Below are 18,667 nucleotides of genomic sequence, written 5' to 3' on the forward strand. Positions count from 1 at the left end.
AAAGAGAGCTTAACAATCTTGCTTGGATCTGAATAAAAGGAAAAATTGCATGCCTATTTAGTTTTTTAAAAAGCACACATTTTAATAATAATTTGAAATCAATTCAAGTTGATCAAATTATAAATTCTTAATAAAAAGCTCATGGCAGCCGAAACCGGGTTGGCTCAGTGGTAGAGCGTCGGTCTGTAGACTGAAGGGTCCCAGGTTCGATTCCGGTCAAGGGCATGTACATTGGTTGCGGGCACATCCCCGGTGGGGGGTGTGCAAGAGGCAGCTGGTCGATGTGTCTTTCTCATCGATGTTTCTAGCTCTCTATCCCTCTCTCCTCCTCTCTGTAAAAAAATCAATAAAATATATTTAAAAAAAAAAAAAAAAAAAAAAAAGCTCATGGCAAACGAACATTTTACAAAAGGTAATTACAGTACATGGGTAATTACAAGGAGTGATAAAAACAGTGGACTTTGGAGCCAGAATACGGATTCCAATCCTGGCTCTACTGCTTACCAGGTGTGTGACCTCAGCAAGGTACTTATCCCTCTTTGGGCCCCAATTTCTTTCTTTTTTAAAAAAAATATATTTTATTGATATTTTATAGAGAGGAAGGGAAAGAGATAGAGACCTAGAAACGTCGATGAGAGAAACATCGACCAGCTGCCTCTTGCACACCCCCTACTGGGGATGTGCCCGCAACCAAGGTACACGCCCTTGACCAGAATTGAACTTGGGACCTTTCAGTTCGCAGACCGACGCTCTACCACTGAGCCAAACCGGTTTCAGCTGGGCCCCAATTTCAAAAATTAGTGTAATAGCTCTCGGGGCTCTTGTGAGGATAACAAATGCAGGTAAATTGCTTAGGACTGTACCTAGCACAGAGTATGCTAAGTGAGCATTAGCCATGTAGTTTTAAATTGGAAAGAAAAAATAAAGGGAGTGGTCTCATATCAATCTTCATCTATTTTCCAGATATAGAGAGTAGCCTTCTCAGATATAGAAAAAGTACTGGGTCCAGGTGGGTTAGCTCAGTGGTTGAGTGTCAACGCATGAACCAGGAGATCAGGGTCTGATGCCCTGGTTGCCGGATCAATCCTCAGGGTGGGGTGTGCAGGAAGCAATTGATCAATGATTGTCTCACATCATTGACGTTTCTATCTCTCCCTCTCCCTTCCTTTCTCTGAAATAAATAATAATTTAAAAATACACATATTAAAAAGTAATTGTTAAACTATAAACAAAGCCACTTACGTTTCACCTAATCACATTAATAATTTACAAAATTTGATTAAAACTCTAGTTCAGTACACAGAAATTTTAAAAAATATTTTAAACCTTATGTGGCTGATAATAGAAAATTACTCAGAAGAACATAAACGCCATTGCAAAGTGAACGAGTGACTGAAGGGCAGCCCAATGTCAGTCCTCCCTAAGACAGGCCTGCCTGTCAGTGAGCTCGGAGAGCTGTGAGCTGGGAGAAATGTTCTGAATAAGTCACTGAGCGTGCGCCTGTGGCTGTCTGTGTCAGAGGCTGGCCACTGCCTGCAGGACCCTGGGTTACATTACGATGTCAGAGAAAGGCACATCCTCCTGAGCGGCCCAGCACTCTGCCTTCTTTACAAATCTTGATCTGAGCTCTCACTTTCCCTTGAAGAAGCTGCTGCAGTTTCTGTGGTGACCTGACTTCCTTCCGCTCCTCTGATCTCTAAATAGTGGTAGCTCCTCCCTTTGGTTTGATCTACTGTCCGGTTAAACTAGTCCTACTTCTGAAAATATTATGTTCCATACATAAACCCAATATATACGTACAGTGTCTACCGCTCCCACTTCTAGGAGAAACGCACTTGAGAAGGAAGAGTACTGACCAACAGCGAGGAGACCGTCACGGAGCACACGGCGGGGCCACTGCTGCCAGCATCCCAGCGAGCCCGGAAGCTCGGTCACGGGCTTGCCCACATACCTCTCCCGCTTCCACGGGAACCAAAAGGAACCTTTCTCAATAGTCCCCTATTCTTCCTTTTGTTTAAAAACACACATATCGCTTTAATCCTCACCGAGGGTATGTTTATTAATTCTAGAGAGAGGAGGGAGAGAGAGAAACAGCGATCAGGGGATTGAACCTGCACCCTAGGTGTGTGTCCTAATGTGGAACTGAACCCGCAACCTGTTTGTTACATGAGATGATGCTCCAACCAGCCGAGACACCGGGCCGGGGCAGCCACTTTCTTAATGTTAAAAACATTTATTTCCACTTCCCAGGAGTCCTGGCTGAGGAAATTCTGAGAGCTTTAAAGAAGTACTTTGGTTATGTTTTACTAAACATATGCTTTTTATCTCCTCAAGGTTAAGACAATAATGAGGATGATGTGTTGAGCACTTTGGGGAAATTACTGGCGTTCAGGACACCCTCCAATCCTTCCACCACGCTCCTGAGTGTCACACTGGTCCCGGTACTGCTCCAGGTCCTGGGAGAGACACTGGGAGCATCAGGAATGCCAGGCTGAGATGGCACCTGTGAGAAGCCGTGTGAAGCAGCGGTGGCCAATCTTTCGGTCCTTCCGGACCACTGCTTGGCGACAGCTGGTTAAAGTGTGACATCTAACCAGATGTCCCGTCCACACAGTGGGCTCCTAAAGGCTGGGTTTACCGACCGCCTTTGCTTCATGCAGCAAGCCCTTCTGAAAAGGGTTTGCTTTCCATGTGCAGACTAGGGCCCAAATAATGTTTGAGGAAGAGCTAAACCAGATATTTCAACTCTACTCCTCATGTAAATTAGAGTTTCCTAAGTTTACCTAATACCGGCTATCTTAAATCTGCAAAAATTGTCATTAAAAACATCCCCCTCTGATATAGCATCTAGCTCTGAAGAATTAGAATAATTTCATCTCATGAAAAACATTATGTGGGTTTCCATGTTAAACAACTGGTCTTGCCCGCACAGATACATCTATAGAGCAGGAAACTCGGCTCAGCTTCCCAACATTGCTAAGCTCATGTCTTTTAATAAGGATAAGCTTCTCTACCATTTCCCTGGAGAAATTGCAAAGCGGGTGTGTGCATGCATGTGTGCACCCTCAAATGCCTTCCAGCTTCACTCTGTAGCCTTGGAAAGCAATTAAACAAGATAAATAAACCTGTTTGTCCACTTTGTAGCCAAGCCAGGCTGGTAAAATCTGGGATTAAATGCAATTTTAATGTGGAGGATAGGGATCTGTACCATTTTGGAGCCTCTGGGAAAAGATCATTGCAAAAAGCAGGGACCAATCAGCTTCCAATCTTTGCAAGCTGCTGGGAGAAGCACTTGGCTCACACCATCTGCATCCCTCCTCCAGTCACTCAGCAGAAACCACTGCTTTCAAATCCGTCTGCACAGAGTGCGTGCGTGTGTCTAACCAGGGAAGCAAGGCCTTGGCAATCTGCTCCCACGTGACTGAACTGCGGGGCTGCTCTTCCACACACGTCAATGCCACCCTCCCCTAAGGCGCAGGCCCAGCTCTGGGGAATGTGACACAAAATGGAAGTCCCTCTTCTGTGGCACTGTCCTCATTCTGCGGAGCCTGCTCCAGAGTCCTCAGCTGGTGGCCTATCATTCACCATGAAAGAGCCAACAGGAACTCTCCCCCATCAGGGCCCCGCCAGTCCCGCTGCGCCACACCCGCTGGTGCCTGGATCCAGGGGGATGTGTCAGGCTCAGAATGGCCTTCCATTCATCCCATTTAGAGTTACTGAGCACCTCCTTCTGCCGGACACTGTGCCAGCAAAGAGGGCAGGAGCGAACTCAGAGCAGACTTGCGTGGGGATTCTAGTGCTAAAACAGAGCAGCTTCTGAAACAAACTCGTGGTTTGGTTCCACTGTAACAAATGCAACCACTACACTGAGTCACAGAGGCCAAAGACACTGCCATGCATATAACCGGACCCGTTTGCCAGTTACACACAGACTTGCCCCAGCCAATGACTCTACCCGAGGGAACACAGCGCAGGACCTGAGTCTTGTTAGCTGCTTTGTCACCAACCAGCTGAGCTGAGGTTTCCATCTGGACAATGGGCCTAACACCACCACCCCTCCGCTGTTTCAGAGGACAATGGCGATCCTTAAACAAGACACACCAGGTGACAGGCTCTGAACACCAGAGGGCTGTAACTGTGCAGTGGTGTCCCCCTGGGAGTAATATTTGGGTCCACAGCCTCATCTAAGACCATTCAAACAGCCAGGGGTTCAATCAAACAGCCAGGGGCTCAAGCAGGCCAACCCTGCTAGTGGCTGCCCATCCTCCACTGTCTCCTCACAGCCTCTGACTCGGTGTGATCAGCAGGGAGAAGGGACCACGCCACCAGAAGAAAAACACATTTCTGCATAATTGCCCGAGTTAAATCTGCTCCTCTCACTCTGCCTGACAAATCATTCCCTGCTTATTACTTTCTATAATTTAATATATATAAGTGCTTTACTGGCAAGCTTCTCGAAAGAATAAATAATACTTAATGACTGCCTACAGTTTAATTAACTCATGATTGAACTTCTCATGGATTGCTATAAACATTAAATTATATCCTTCCTCAAAGCTATCATGATGGAAATCTTGTTTCAAGCTTTAACTCTCCTGCCTAAACAATTCTGAGATTTCAGCAAATCTGGATATTGGACAGAGAGGTGAGAGAATCAACCTTAATGCCTGGTTATAAAGTGTGTTATTTTATAGAGCAAGGACAAGGCCTTAATTTAAATAAGATTAAAAATGTGCACATGCCCCAGCACCTCATTTATATTACGGCAATCATTAAACACCTCTGGGGCGCGGGCAGTCTTATTAGCATAAACTGCGTGTTACCGCGAGGTTTCAGGTTCCCACTCTGGCTTCTCATTGTAGCTGCCATTTTCTGTCTGTGTGATGCTGCAAATAAATTTTCCTTTTGGCACGGCTCAGCTGTCAGGCACCTCTGTTCTGTAATGAACCCATGAATTACATTCCTGCTCTGACATCTCCGGTCTCACACATCAAAATATTGTTCTTCAATTGTAATTTATAGCTTAATTTAAATGTCTCTTATACTGTGACCTTTTTAGATCAAATGGCATTGCATCTGGCAGTTTCGAGTAGACCAAAGCATCCTTTCACAATTACAGCTATTATAATAACTACAGAAAAAGCCTATCTGAATTAGATTGCAATCACACTAAATATTAAGTAATTGCAATCCATTAAGAACAGTAGGTTTCAAGTTTTTTACTCTGCAAAATATACTGTTTATATGCAAGAAACTGCCAAAATAACTTAGAAAGGAAAAAAAATGGATTTAAAAGAGATCTTGAAATTCTCTCTGTAGTTTTCATTATTTCAACCACTGACATAAATTGACAAAGATCTTGCCAAAATCTGTTCCAGACAAAATTTAATTTCTTTTTCTCAGAAATTCACGGGTGTCAATGTAGTATTTTCATTCAGACCTCCATCACCAATGACCTAGTTCAAGCTCAAAATACAACACAGATCTACACTAAGGAATTATAACTAACACTAATCAGTATAAGTGTTTATTTTTGTTGGCCACTGTCATCCCAATTAGCGCCATAAGCAACAGAGAGGCTAACTCTGGCTAAGTATTCTTACGGGAGCAGGTTTTAGAGACAATGACAAAGACAAGAAATGTACTTGCTGAGAGTAAGGGATGAGGAAAAGATCCAGCTAACCTGCAGAAGGAAATACGTTGCTGAACCCACCCTCCCGCCGATACTGAGTAACTAAGTGTTCAGGAAGCACGCCACCCTAGCGCAGGGGTGGGAATGCCCGGCCCTTCGTGTAAGACACACGAAACCATTTGGTCTGGCCCTGCCGAGGCATTAGGAGTGAGTTAACTAAGTGTTTGACTAAATATAGCAGGCTAACTTTTAAGTGGATAATTTTGTATGACCTATGTATGATGTTATAAATATCAGAATGGCCCTTGGCAGAAAAACGGTTCCCACCCCTGCCCCAGAGTCAGGGGGGACAGGGCGGGACCGAGGTTGGCGGAGCACCAGATGTGCTAGGAAGTGTATGGTTTTGGTGTGCTTTCTTCATTCCTCACGTTTCTCTTTTATGGCAAGAGTACTAAAAAACCAGACAAAAAACCGGGAAGTTCAGTATCTGGCTCAGGCCACACTTCCCCGAGGCGGCGGCAGAGAGAGGACTCTCACATAAACCCATGTCCTAGGAGCAAGCCAAGACTCGGTCCTGGAGCAGCACAGGACGGCCCCCTGTGGCCGCGAGGGGCCCGGGCTTCCCGGCTGCGGTGGCACAGTGAGCACGTCATCGCTTCTCTCGGGACAAGAGCGGGTGGGCAGGAGGAGGGAGCCCACAGCTCAGAGAGAAGGAAACACTGCACATAAAGTGGCAACAGCAACTTTATCATAAAAACACAGAGCGCCAGTGAACGCGGGCGCTTATGGCGTTATTTGAGTGACCTTTACTGTCTTAAAAACCAAGGTGACCTCACAGAGCAGGTTTTGAAAAGCAGCGGTCAGTACAGTAAGACCAACCTTGGCTGTACTCAAAGTAAGAAGGAAAAACCCAGATGGAGGACAGAGAAACACCAAAAGTTGTTAAAGATGAGCAAGAGGCTAGAATTAAAGGCAACAAAAACAGGGTTAGGATCCGGATCACAAGCTTTTCAGTGATTTATCACATAGAGGCAACGAGAACTATGACAAGTCAATGTAAGGGACAACAAAAAAGGAAAAACAAGAAATAAGAGGATATTCAACCTCGATTAGAGAAGCCAAACCAGGAAGCACAGAATCTGAGCAGGAGGGAATACAGGGAGGTGGAAACAGGAGACTGGGAATCTCTGAGGAAGGGACTAAAAGATGAGAAGGTTCCTCTGAGGAAGAACCTAGAATTCCAGAACGTGCAGTGAAAGCCATGCTGAAAGGATTGGGAAGAAATAAACCAGAGTAGATGGGACACCAATAGAATTTTCAAACCACAGAGACTGAATCCATCATAATCCTAACAAGATATATCAACAACTACAGAAAACAAAACAATGGCCTACAGACTGGAAATGTCCAACATACATCCTAAACCTTAAGAAAGGAGATGCCAAGGAGTGCAGTAACTATAGGATTACCCTGTCCTCAAGCTTAAATTGTAATGTATATAAACGTATGACAGGGCATGCTTATTTATCTGTAGGCGATAACCTTATTTACCTCATAAAACTATATGAAGATTACATGCATTCATCCATAAAAAGCACTTAAACTTTTGCCTGACATATAAGCACTAGATAACAACTAAATTTTAATTTTATTGTTATTAATTTTATTGTTAATGACACCAGGCAGCTGACCAATAGTTGATATCTATGGTATAAAGTTGTAAGAACAGTGATAAAGTTAAGAGTACTAAATAAGAAACAAGTAAGGAACAAAAATATATACTCTTTTGAATATGTAAAAAACTTAAGGTCCTGTGCCTAGTTCAAAATTCAGTCAAAAAGCTGAGAGTGAGAGAAAAATAGTTTAGCAAAGGCAAATATAAAAAGAAAAAACAAACTAAACAAGGCAGAAACACAAGTAAAAAAAAAAGAATGTATTACGCTTCATGAAAGCTTACACCACAATAAAATGATAGTCTTGTAGGAAAACTAAGGCTACTCTTTGCCACCTGATGCTGATCAAGACCGGGGAATGTTACTGCAGTGGATGTGACGTGTGTGGCTCAGCTGACTGTCATCCTGTGCACCAAAAGATTGCCAGTTTGACTGCCGTTCAGGGCACACGCCCAGGTTTCAGGCTTAATCCCTGGTAGGGGGCATGCAGGAGGCAGCCTATTGATGTTTCACTCTCATGTTGATGTTTCTCTCTATCTAAAAATCAATTAAAAATCTTAAAAAAAGAAGAAAAAAATTAAAAGACATACAGACAAAGCTCACCAGAGGAGACATAAAATGACTATGTATAAAAATGGCTAGTATTTCATCATGGATGAAACTCAAAACCATTACCCTCAATTAAAGAAGCCAGTCACAAAATATCACATATTGTACAACTCCATTCAGATGAAGTGAGGAGTGACTAATGAGTAAAGATTTCTTTCTGGGGTGATACAAATGGTCCAAAATTGATAGTGATGCTGTTTACACAAGTCTGTGAACACACCAAAAGCCTTCATTTGTACATTTAAAGGGGTGAAACATATAGCATGTTAATTATCTATATATATCAATATAAAGGCCTAAGTGATCTTTAAGACTGGACGAAAGGCCAGTAGCTGTTACGCACACCGACCACCAGGGGGGCAGACAACCTCTCTCAGTCCCTCCCTCAGCCAGCCAACTTCCTGTGGTTCCTCCCCCCTGGCCGGCTGGCCCTGATCAGGGCTGGGCGAGACAACTCCAATCACCCTGATCACTGGGCACGCCGAGGGACCCCACCTGTGCATGATTGCATGCACCAGACCTCTAGTATATCAATAAAACTATTATATGAAAAGGAGACAGAAGAAATTGGCTCAAGAAACGTGAGAGTGATTCACATGGAAAAGCAAACAACTGCCTCAGGAGCAAAGACATTTCAGTGAAAATGACCACAGGTGAGGTCACGGCTGCGCTAGGAAGGAAAGCACTGTCACCAGAGGTCACTGCTCTGGGTGGCCTTCTGTCTCCCCACCTGCTCCTGAGAAACTGTCATGTTTAGAGGAAAGAATCAAGTGGGGCACAAAGTTCAACTTTAAGTCAAGCTACAGATTATCTAAAAAGAAAGACAAATACTAACACATTAACTTTAAAAAGTCATCTTCATCTAAATGAAACAAAAAAATTAAATAATGTATTTTATGTTTAAGCGTTGTTGCCTTCAGCTTTTGAACAGAAGTGAATTTATGAAATTTTCAGGCCAAAAAAAGAGCTACATAGGTAAATTTCTAAGCAACTACTTTTCAAAACAAAAGTTAATTTTTTTTTTCTGATTGGTCCAAGTATAATCAATTAGAATTCTAATTTACATATTATTGTGTAAATTAGATAATCAGTTGAAAAGGTATTGATTATATCAAGAAACCTCAGCTGCATGGTCTCTTTCTTCATCTTCACTTATTCGATGTTTAACACAAAATGCACAATAGGCTCCAATATCCTATTATTACATAAATAAAACAAGGTGTTTGTCAGGATTGATTTATATCAGGCACTGTTCTTTAAAATTACTGGACTTCCATGAAAATAAATCATACAGCATATCTACTTTTCCCATTACTGTTTTCAACATCAAAACCCTGAGAGAAACCACCATCCTATAACCGTTCAATCGTGACTGATCCGAATGGAAAAAGAGTAAACAGAGAGGACTGAAGTAAAGGGTGTGGTGTGGAAAGAATGTCAAAAGACTCCTGACCATATTTTTAGACAAACTGCAATAAAAGGGCTCCTGGCAATGCCTTAATGGGAGCTTGGCGTCCACTGAAGTCCTCAGCACTGCAAAGCTGACCCAGGGCCAGGTACTTTAGTGGAGTCCGTTTATGGTGAACAAATAGAAATTCTATAGACTTAACATTTTGGAATAAAGGAGAAAAAGATGAAAAATGACCCTTCAAATAGGCCTACCGGCATACTCTGCTATGACAACTTTACATTTGAATTTGAACCTGATTTGTTTATTTATTCAATCATTCAACAATTATTCAGTGCCGCTCTACCATCGAACTATGGCTCAGAAAATAAAGATGATTAATATTCAATGGTTAACGAACAGTGATATTTATAGATCACAGATAAAAAACTTATTATTAAGCTATTGGAAGCCCTGAACCCTTTGTTGAAGGAACTATGGATATGCATAAATAAGCAAATATATACTCTTTTGAATATGTCAAAAGTTTAACCCAAATGTCTAACAGCAATCCATATTTCAGGGAATTAAACTGTCCAGAAAGAGGTGAAATCCTTGCTGAATGATTACAAATTTTACATATATATGTATGTGTGTGTGTGTGTATACACACACACACACATAAGTGAGCATATATATACACATACATATATATTTAGTGTTAGCGAGAGAAGATAAACATAAAAATGCAAATAAGTTTCTGAGAAAAAGAAGTCATTGTATTAGGAAATGAGAAAGAATGAAATCCAATTATCGATTCAGAAAATAAGTCAGCATGTTATTTTCTAGAAAACCTTAGTCTGAAACTATAGGGCTCTGCTACACTTTATACAAATAAATATACCTGTAAATGTCTATTTTGTAAAAGGCCAAATAAATGCGAGCACTTAAGGATAGCTGAATTAACCCATGAGAATGATATCAGCATCTAAATGCTACACAGCATTATGTTTACGAAGTATTTGTAAGCTACAAGCGTACAGAGGGCCTGGTGAAACAGCACATGAGAAGCCAGGTCTGGAAGAACACACAGAAACACTCCTAAGATCTGCCAGGGGGAGCACCGCTGCTTTGTCGTATTTTAACATAATGTTTTTAACGTAACATAAAATTATAAATAAAGCAATTCTGCATTTAGAGATGATCATGATTTAAAATAGTCAAATATAGCCCTGGCTGGGATGGCTCAGCTGGTTGAGTGATGTCCCATGCAATGAAGGGTCACTGGTTCGATTCTCAGTCAGGGCACAGCCCAGGTTTCAGACCGGGTCCCCCATGGTGGTGGTTGTAGAGGCAGCTGATCAGTGTTTCCTTCTCCCTCTCCCTTCCCCTCTCTCTAAAAATCAATAAAAATGTATTTAAAAAAGAAAAAGTAAAATATAATCAAACTTATCTTTGCCAACATATGTTAAAGAGTATAGCCACTGTCACTAGGAATACCCTCCTCCTTTAGTAAAGAGAGGCCAACCCATTTATTACATCTTCTTCCTCTACAGCTGTTCAAAACTGTTTTTCTGTAAGTAAAAAGAAATACATTTTAGCTTGAATGAACAAATAAAGCACAACTGTGTACCCAACTATTGTGCAAGTTCACCACTAGACCAAAGGTAAAAATAAGATCCTATCTCATAAAAGCCTAATATGCAAATTGCTCAGCCGGGGTTCACGGTGGAGGAGGTGCGGTGAGAACACACGCAGGGTGTCTGCGAGCTCGCTCTCACTTCCCCTGCTCCCCTCGCCTGGGCGCCAGGGCTGTGTGTGCACCAGGGAAGCCTCCACACTCAGGTGCCAGGTGCCCACAAGGAGCCCGCCCTGCACCCACGCGGCCTCTTCCAGGTGAGCCGGGCGCAGCTGCCAGGACCGCAGGGGCTGGTTGGGCTCCCCGTGGGTTCACGCAGGAGCCAGTCTGCTCGGCCAGCCTGGAAAGAGCGTGCTGCCTGCCCGCTTTCATGCGGTGCCACTGGGCAGCCCGAGGCCCATGCTGCGCCCGACCCGTGGCTTCTGCTGCGCTGACTGCATCTCTGCGTGGAGACTCGGGAGCCTCCCGAGAGGTGCGCACAGGGGCCCGGCGGCCCAGGTGTTGCCCAGGACCTGCTAGGACCTGCCTTTCCACCCCAGATGTTCACACTCGATCACTAGCCAGGCCTAGGGCCCGCACCTGTGCACAAATATCATGCACCGGGCCTCTAGCATTTACATATTAATTATTTCTGTGTTCTCCAAGGAGGGCTCTGCTATTAAGAATGTATACATGTGGCTCAAGTTTTATACAACCTGCAAATCATCTGCATTAAATTAAAATGGACTAAACAGTGCAAACAAAAAGGAGCTTGGGTAAAAAGAAACAAGTAAAGATCTAAAGTAGACAAGAGATGTACTTTAAATCAGCGATTGCCAGCCGGTGGTCCGTGAGGTCCAAAAGGTTGGCAACCACTGCTTTAAATTAAAGGAAAAAGCAATATTCATAATAAGAACCTGAAAGAAGATATATCACACAGACAAGCATGTGAAAGCTAGAGTAGTTGAATTAATGTCAGACAAAACTGGATTCAAGACAGAGAGTATTACTAGACACAAAGAGAATCACACTAAAAAGGTAAAAGGGAGAATACACAGAGAAAGATACACTATAAATGTTCAAATGTGCCTAATGATACAAGGGTCCGATATATGAAGCAAAAACTAACAGAACCAAAAAGGAAAAATAACCAAATCCACAATGGTAGTTGAAGACTTTAATGCCTCTCTCTCAGTAACTGGCATTACCCCGAGATAAAAGAATTAGTAGGGCACAAAATATTTAAATAATAATATCAACTGTTTTAAACAAACACAATTATAGAACAGTATACCTAATAACGGCAGAATGTACATCCATTACCAGTGCACATGGGACATTCACCAAGATAAATGACATGCTGAGCCAAGAAACACACGTCAAGAGATTTCAAAAGACTGAAATCTTACTGGGTACTTTTTGACCACAACTGAACTAAATCAGAAATCAATAACATGGAGAGAGAGAGAGAAGGGAAGGGAGGAGAAAGAAAAAGGGGATAGAAACGTCTATTTCTGGTAATTAAGCAACTTAATTCTAAACAAGCAATAGGTAAAAGGAAAAAATCACATAAAAATTTTTCATATTTTAACAGAATAAAAATGAAGAACAACAAATCAAAATTTGTGATAAATCAGTTATCTAAGATCCTACTTTAGAAAGCTAGGTGAAAGTGTTCAAAATACCTGCCTACCCACCCATAGAACAGAAATACTAATAAGACTAGAGATCAATGGGATAGAAAACAGAGAAAAATCAATGAAACCAAATGGTAGCTATCTGACAAGATCAATAATGTTGATAAACCTCTATTTAGATTAAGAGGAAACAAATTAGCAATATCAGGAATGAAAAAAGGTAAAAATTATAGATCCTACAGACATTAAAAATAAAATATAGGAATAAATTCAAATTTTTAGCAATTTGATAATTCAGATAAAATGGACAAAACATTTAAAAGACACAGATCAACATATTACCCAACTGGCACATGAATAAATGTACAATCTAAATAGGCTTACATCTATTTGTAATTCTAAACTTCCCATAAAAAAATATTCCCAGATGGTTTCACTGTGAAATAATCAAACATTTAACAAAGGTAAAACATCAATCCCTCCCAAACTTCTTAAGAAAAAAGAGGTAGAAATACTTCCCAACTAATTTTTTGAAGTTAGTTATTCTGATGTCAAAACTAGACAAAGATACTACAAAGAAAGACTACAGCTCAATAAACACAAAGGTAAGTTTTTAACAAAATATTAGCAAATCGAACCCAATAGTACATAACCACCAAGCAGGATTTATCCTAGGAATGCATAGTTTGTTTTACATTTGAAATGAATAGATATAGTTCACCAAATTAACAAAATAAAGTATAACAAGAAAAAATAGCACCTGACAAAAATTCAACATCCAGTGATGGTAAAACCTACAATAAACATAGATATAAAAGGGAACATTCTCAATGTGATTTAAAAACAACAACAAGCCGAGACCAGTTTGGCTCAATGGATAGAGCGTCGGCTTGGGGACTGAAGGGACCCGGGTTCGATTCCGGTCAAGGGCATGTACCTTGGCTGCGGGCATATCCCCAGTAGGGGGTGTGCAAGAGGCAGCTGATCGATGACTCTCTCTCATCGATGTTTCTAGCTCTCTATCTCTCTCCCTTCCTCTCTGTACAAAATCAATAAAATAATATATTTAAAAAAATAAATAAATAAAAAATAAAAACAACAACAAAAAAGAAAAAACCCTACACTGCACTCAACATTGTTCTCTCCCTAAGACCAAAAAGAAGGCAAAGATGTGTCTCTTCTTACATTTCTACTGGAAGTCCAAGCAGGGAAAATCCTGTACCCAGGAGAAAGAGCTGACACTGTCTTCCTCTGCAGAGGCATGAGGTGTGTACAGAAAACCCTAAGGAACCAACCAGGCCTCAGGAGGGGTGTGGGAAACGTTTTGTATCTTTCCTTGGTGTAAACCTCTGAAAAAACTCATCAAATGGCAGGCTTTTGGAGCAGTTGGTATACATAAATTGTACCCCAAAAAGTTGTTTTTAAAATGACACACTAAAAATTTCCCATGTAACTATATAAAACAAAACAGCAACAAAAATCCCAAACACCTGGGAGTCAAAATAAATAATCCGGAGGAGCTTATATTTAAAAATAGGTCCATATAATTATATTTGTCATAAAGAACTGACAGTTCAAAAATTTTTAATCTGCGCCTGCAGTTTAAAAACCAGAGTATTGCCGAAACCGGTTTGGCTCAATGGATAGAGCGTCGGCCTGGGGACTGAAAGGTCCCGGGTTCGATTCCGGTCAAGGGCATGTACCTTGGTTGCGGGCACATCCCCAGTAGGGGGTGTGCAAGAGGCAGCTGATCGATGACTCTCTCTCATTGATGTTTCTAACTCTCTATCTCTCTCCTTTCCTCTCTGTACAAAATCAATAAAACGTATTAAAAAAAATAAAAATAATAAAATAATAATAAAATAATAAAAACCAGAGTATTTCAATGCACTCATATTCAAACATCCTACTGGGTGCTGCACACCCTGGTGTGGCCATGCTGCAATTGTCACCTTTTTTGAATTTCTATGTTGTCCTGGGGAATAGGAAATAGAGACGGGTTTATTCTAAATTGATAAATGCCTAACGGTGTTTTGATTCTACACTACAATCTGAAAAAATAATAAATACTTCTCCCGTGACAATGTATCTTTTTAATTTATTACTTGACATAATTCAAAACTTCCATTACTCCAAGGAAGTCAAAATAAAAATTAACTTCTCACAAGATTTTTCTATTCACTACTTTTCAATAAAGAAAGTGCCTACAACTAAAACTCTCTAGTACACCAGTGAAGTACAAGCCTCGAACTTGTCACAAAACGTGCCCAGAATGCTGCTCTCTGATGGCTGACTGCATGTGTATTGCATAACTCAAGATACCTGAGCCGTAGAGGGCGGAGGGTTCTTGACAAGAAGAATTTCAAAAGATGGGAAGGCAGTTTCACAGAAATAAAAACTCGTAAGACCAGCCGAAACTTGTTTGGCTCAATGGATAGAGTGTCGGCTTGGGGACTGAAGGGTCCCGGGTTCGATTCCGGTCAAGGGCATGTACCTTGGTTGCGGGCACATCCCCAGTAGAGGGGGGGGGAGTGCAAGAGGCAGCTGATTGATGACTCTCTCTCATCAATGTTTCTAGCTCTCTATCTCTCTCCCTTCCTCTCTGTATAAAATCAATAAAATATATTAAAAAACAAAACAAACAAACAAAAAAACCTCATAAGACCAAACACCCTCTGGCAATTAAGAAAACTTCAGAAGAAACAATACAAATGACCAGGGGCAAAAATGGCTCAAATTATTTCTGTGTAGAAGAATGCTTTTCCATAAACTGTAGAGGGTTTGGAGTAGAAAGGGAATAAATCTGATAAATTCATGAAAGTGCCAAAAATATACTTAATTAAAAATGGTAACATCTTCATTATTCAAAATTCAGCTGATCAGCATAATAATGAAAGTAGACTATTGTTTAATGTACCAAAAATCCATAAAAATTCATTACTACTTGTTAGATTTAATAACTTCACATTAGTGAGCACACAGAGAAGAATTATTCCAAGAAACTTTGAAGCACACGAAGCTTCCCGCACAGCTCGGCAGGGCACCACCTACAGTCCACAGGCGATGCCAGGAGGACACTGGGCCGAAGAGCCGCTGCTGGTGGCGGCGGGTCCTGCCTGCGCGGTGCACAGGGCGAGGCTGCGACAAGCGAGTTGTCCCAGTGAGCCCCCTGCACCCACCTCAGTGCCTGTGGGCTCCGGTGGCACATTCTACTGTAGGCTTTTTCACAGGTGGCCATTTTAAAACTAATTTTGTTTTAGAATCATGTGGAATATTTACACGGTTCCAAAGTCAGACCTACACAAAACAAATGTGTCCGAAGAGGTCTAGTTTCTCCAGCGCTCCCTGTCCTTTGAATACTCACACACAAAGCCCAGCGCTGCCCACAGAACAGCGCGGCCCCGGGGTTCGAACCCAGAGTGTACACCATGGATCACGGCTTACTGGCTCTAAACCATTTCCTTGTGTCTGCAAGGGCAACACCAATGCCTGAGAGGGGGTGCTGTGAGGAGGAAGCAAGACCCTCCGTGCCCAGCATTCAGTCTGGGAGCTCTCAGCCAAGACTGACCGCGAGCCCTCGGCTCTCCTCTGAGCTCAGCTCATGAGCCTAGAGATGCCCTATCATTGGCCGAGGTCAGGGGAGTTCGATGGCCAAAGCCACAGCTCATTTTCAATCCCAGTGCTCACTCCGCAGGTCCCAGCTCATCACAGCGCCCTCAGCCAGCACAGGAAAGAGCCTCCTTCCCACCGGGCAACTTCAAAACACTCACTGTGTTCAGCGCATTGAGGGTGGTGTCATCCCGAGAGGCAGCGACACAGCCATCCTCTGTGGAGCCTCCGTCACACATGCCTGCGAACGCCGCCATGCTCCTGGGGAGCCGGAAGGGAACACGTCAGTGCAGAAATGGTCAGGTGCATTTCCAGCCCTGACCGAGTTCCATTATTACACGCACAGTAAGCCAGCGTTCTCAGTCCCGTACAATTCACCTTCACTCACTTAGGAAGTAAACGTTCCTTTTACCCATGCCCAGCTGTTGTTCTCCTCATGCTTCGTCAGCACTCAGATTTTAATTTTCAGAGCATGAATAATCTGAAACTATATGCCACAACAATTAGCTACATTACACTCTTTTGAAAGAAAAGTCCCCAGAAAACAAAATTAAATCCTCTGAAGCTTTACTTAATTCCTTCCATGCTACACATCAAGTACTTGTAGGTGAATTAAAAGTAAAAAAGAGAGAAGAAGTCATTCCCTCGGCCACAGCATCCTCATCTCCGCTGTAGCCCCCCGCAAGCACCGCGACCACCAAGCAGTGGGGCTGGGATGCGGCTGCCGGCCTTGTCAGCACTGCTGTTGCACGGGCGATGCTGCAGTGAACGCACGAAATGGTTGCAGATAAAGGCAGGCTCTCTGCCTGCACTGCGAGGGGCAGGGACAGATTTAAACTTCTCTTCTGCAAGGTCTTACATAGGTAAGCCACGAAAAACGCGGATGTAGGCCTGGCACCAATGAACAGACATGAAGTCGAGAACTCTGTGATGGGATTTAAGATGGATGGAATGTATTGTAACGAGGAGTGCTGACAACAGCATGTATGGCTTTAGATGTTTTCCTTCTAAAGAGTTCCAAACTCGGCTGTGGGACAAACAGGAAGAAAAAAAAGACTTTATCATGGTAAAACGGGCTCTGATTACAGAGGATGTAACAAAACTGAAGTCAGAGGATGCCCACTATATAAAGTTTCGGGGGACCGGAGAAAGTTTATTGCCTATTAATCAATTCAGACTGCCTGATCCAGAAAGCAGGATGGAGCGAATTCTTACCTTGCTGCCCTCAAGTACATGAGGAGGTCACAGTCATTGACCCCCGGCATCCAGACCAGCTCCTCCTGCTGGGTCACAGCGTCGCCATCTGGAGAAGGGAATGGCTGCAAATCGGGCAGCTTGGCCTGTAACACAGGGATGGAGGAGTCACAACCAGGCCCGGCCCAGCTGCACAGCTCGCCGACCTCCAGGCCAAACCCTGCGTCCCGGAAGCCACCTGAGCACGTCTCAGGACCATTTCACACTGAGCATTTCACAATGGACTGCTTCATCTCTGCTTTCTAAGCAGCAAACTGTCGAAGTTAAACCAGGGCAAGACCCAAAGACTGAAACAGAAATGGTCATGTGTGGGTAAAAAATAAATAAAACAACAAATGTCTCAGGAGCTTACAGTGCTGCCTTGATAAAGAAAGAAAAAGCACACGCATTTACAAGAGACATCTACAAATAATGCAATCTCACCTAGGATATTTGCTCAAAAATTAAATGAGCTCTCCTATTAAATTATGCTCTTCTCAGAGAATCCATATGAGCCATGTAAACACAAAGAGACACAGAACTGGAGTCACCATTAAAAGCAGAGCTGTGCTAATGAGCGCAGAAATCAGATGAGCAGTGGCTTCAGGACAGGACAGCTGGGGAAGGGGCAGGAAGGAACTTTCTGAGATGACAGAAATGTCTGTCTTGAAACGAACTATCACAGCAGACTGATCAGAAGACATTAATATACAAACAGTTCACTGTACGTAAGCACAATAAAAGATTTTTATAAATATCTGAACATCAGTGCTCATCAAAGATTCTAAGTCAGCTCTATTGTAGAGACTCGAACACCTCGAGCATTTTCCCTTCCGCACTCTGCTGGGGCAAAATAAACAGCTTCTACTGCACCCATCAAAGATCTATGAAAAGCCAGCCATATGTAAGACACACATGTTCTTATTTTCTTAAACTCTGAACATGGACACATTAGTCTAATATTTTTAACTAAGAGCTGCCGTTTTGAAGCTCCAGTTCCACAGAACCTAGGCAAAAAATGTAAATGAAGTAAGCAGGCTTAGAATAAGGCAATACTGTCCAATAGAAATAAAAGGAGAGCCACATAATTCAGTTCAAATATTCTAGCATCCACATTAAATAAACCACATCGCAATCTGGAGTAGCTACACTGCAAGTGTTCAAAGCCACCTGTGGCAGTGGCAGTGGCATGGCAGTGGCAGTGGCAGTGCAGTGGCTATGGCAGTGGCAGTGGCAGTGGCTCCAGACTGGGCGTACCAGTATGAGTGG

The 18,667-nt window shown here is 42.6% G+C and overlaps 1 protein-coding gene across 3 annotated transcripts in view; it reads right to left on the reverse strand.

Moving 5' to 3' along the window:
- RERE (arginine-glutamic acid dipeptide repeats) overlaps positions 1–18,667 on the reverse strand; it is a 357,124-nt gene that overhangs the window by 90,911 nt on the left and 247,546 nt on the right. For all 3 annotated transcript variants that reach the window (XM_036460929.2, XM_036460931.2, XM_036460930.2), the window contains 2 exons: positions 17,381–17,505; positions 16,327–16,426 (listed from right to left, as the gene is read on the reverse strand). In XM_036460929.2, the coding sequence (XP_036316822.1) occupies positions 16,327–16,426; positions 17,381–17,505 (225 nt within the window). The remainder of the gene's footprint in view (positions 1–16,326; positions 16,427–17,380; positions 17,506–18,667) is intronic.

Source organism: Pipistrellus kuhlii, unplaced genomic scaffold (genome assembly GCF_014108245.1).
Source record: "Pipistrellus kuhlii isolate mPipKuh1 unplaced genomic scaffold, mPipKuh1.p scaffold_m20_p_34, whole genome shotgun sequence".
Taxonomy (NCBI): domain Eukaryota; kingdom Metazoa; phylum Chordata; class Mammalia; order Chiroptera; family Vespertilionidae; genus Pipistrellus; species Pipistrellus kuhlii.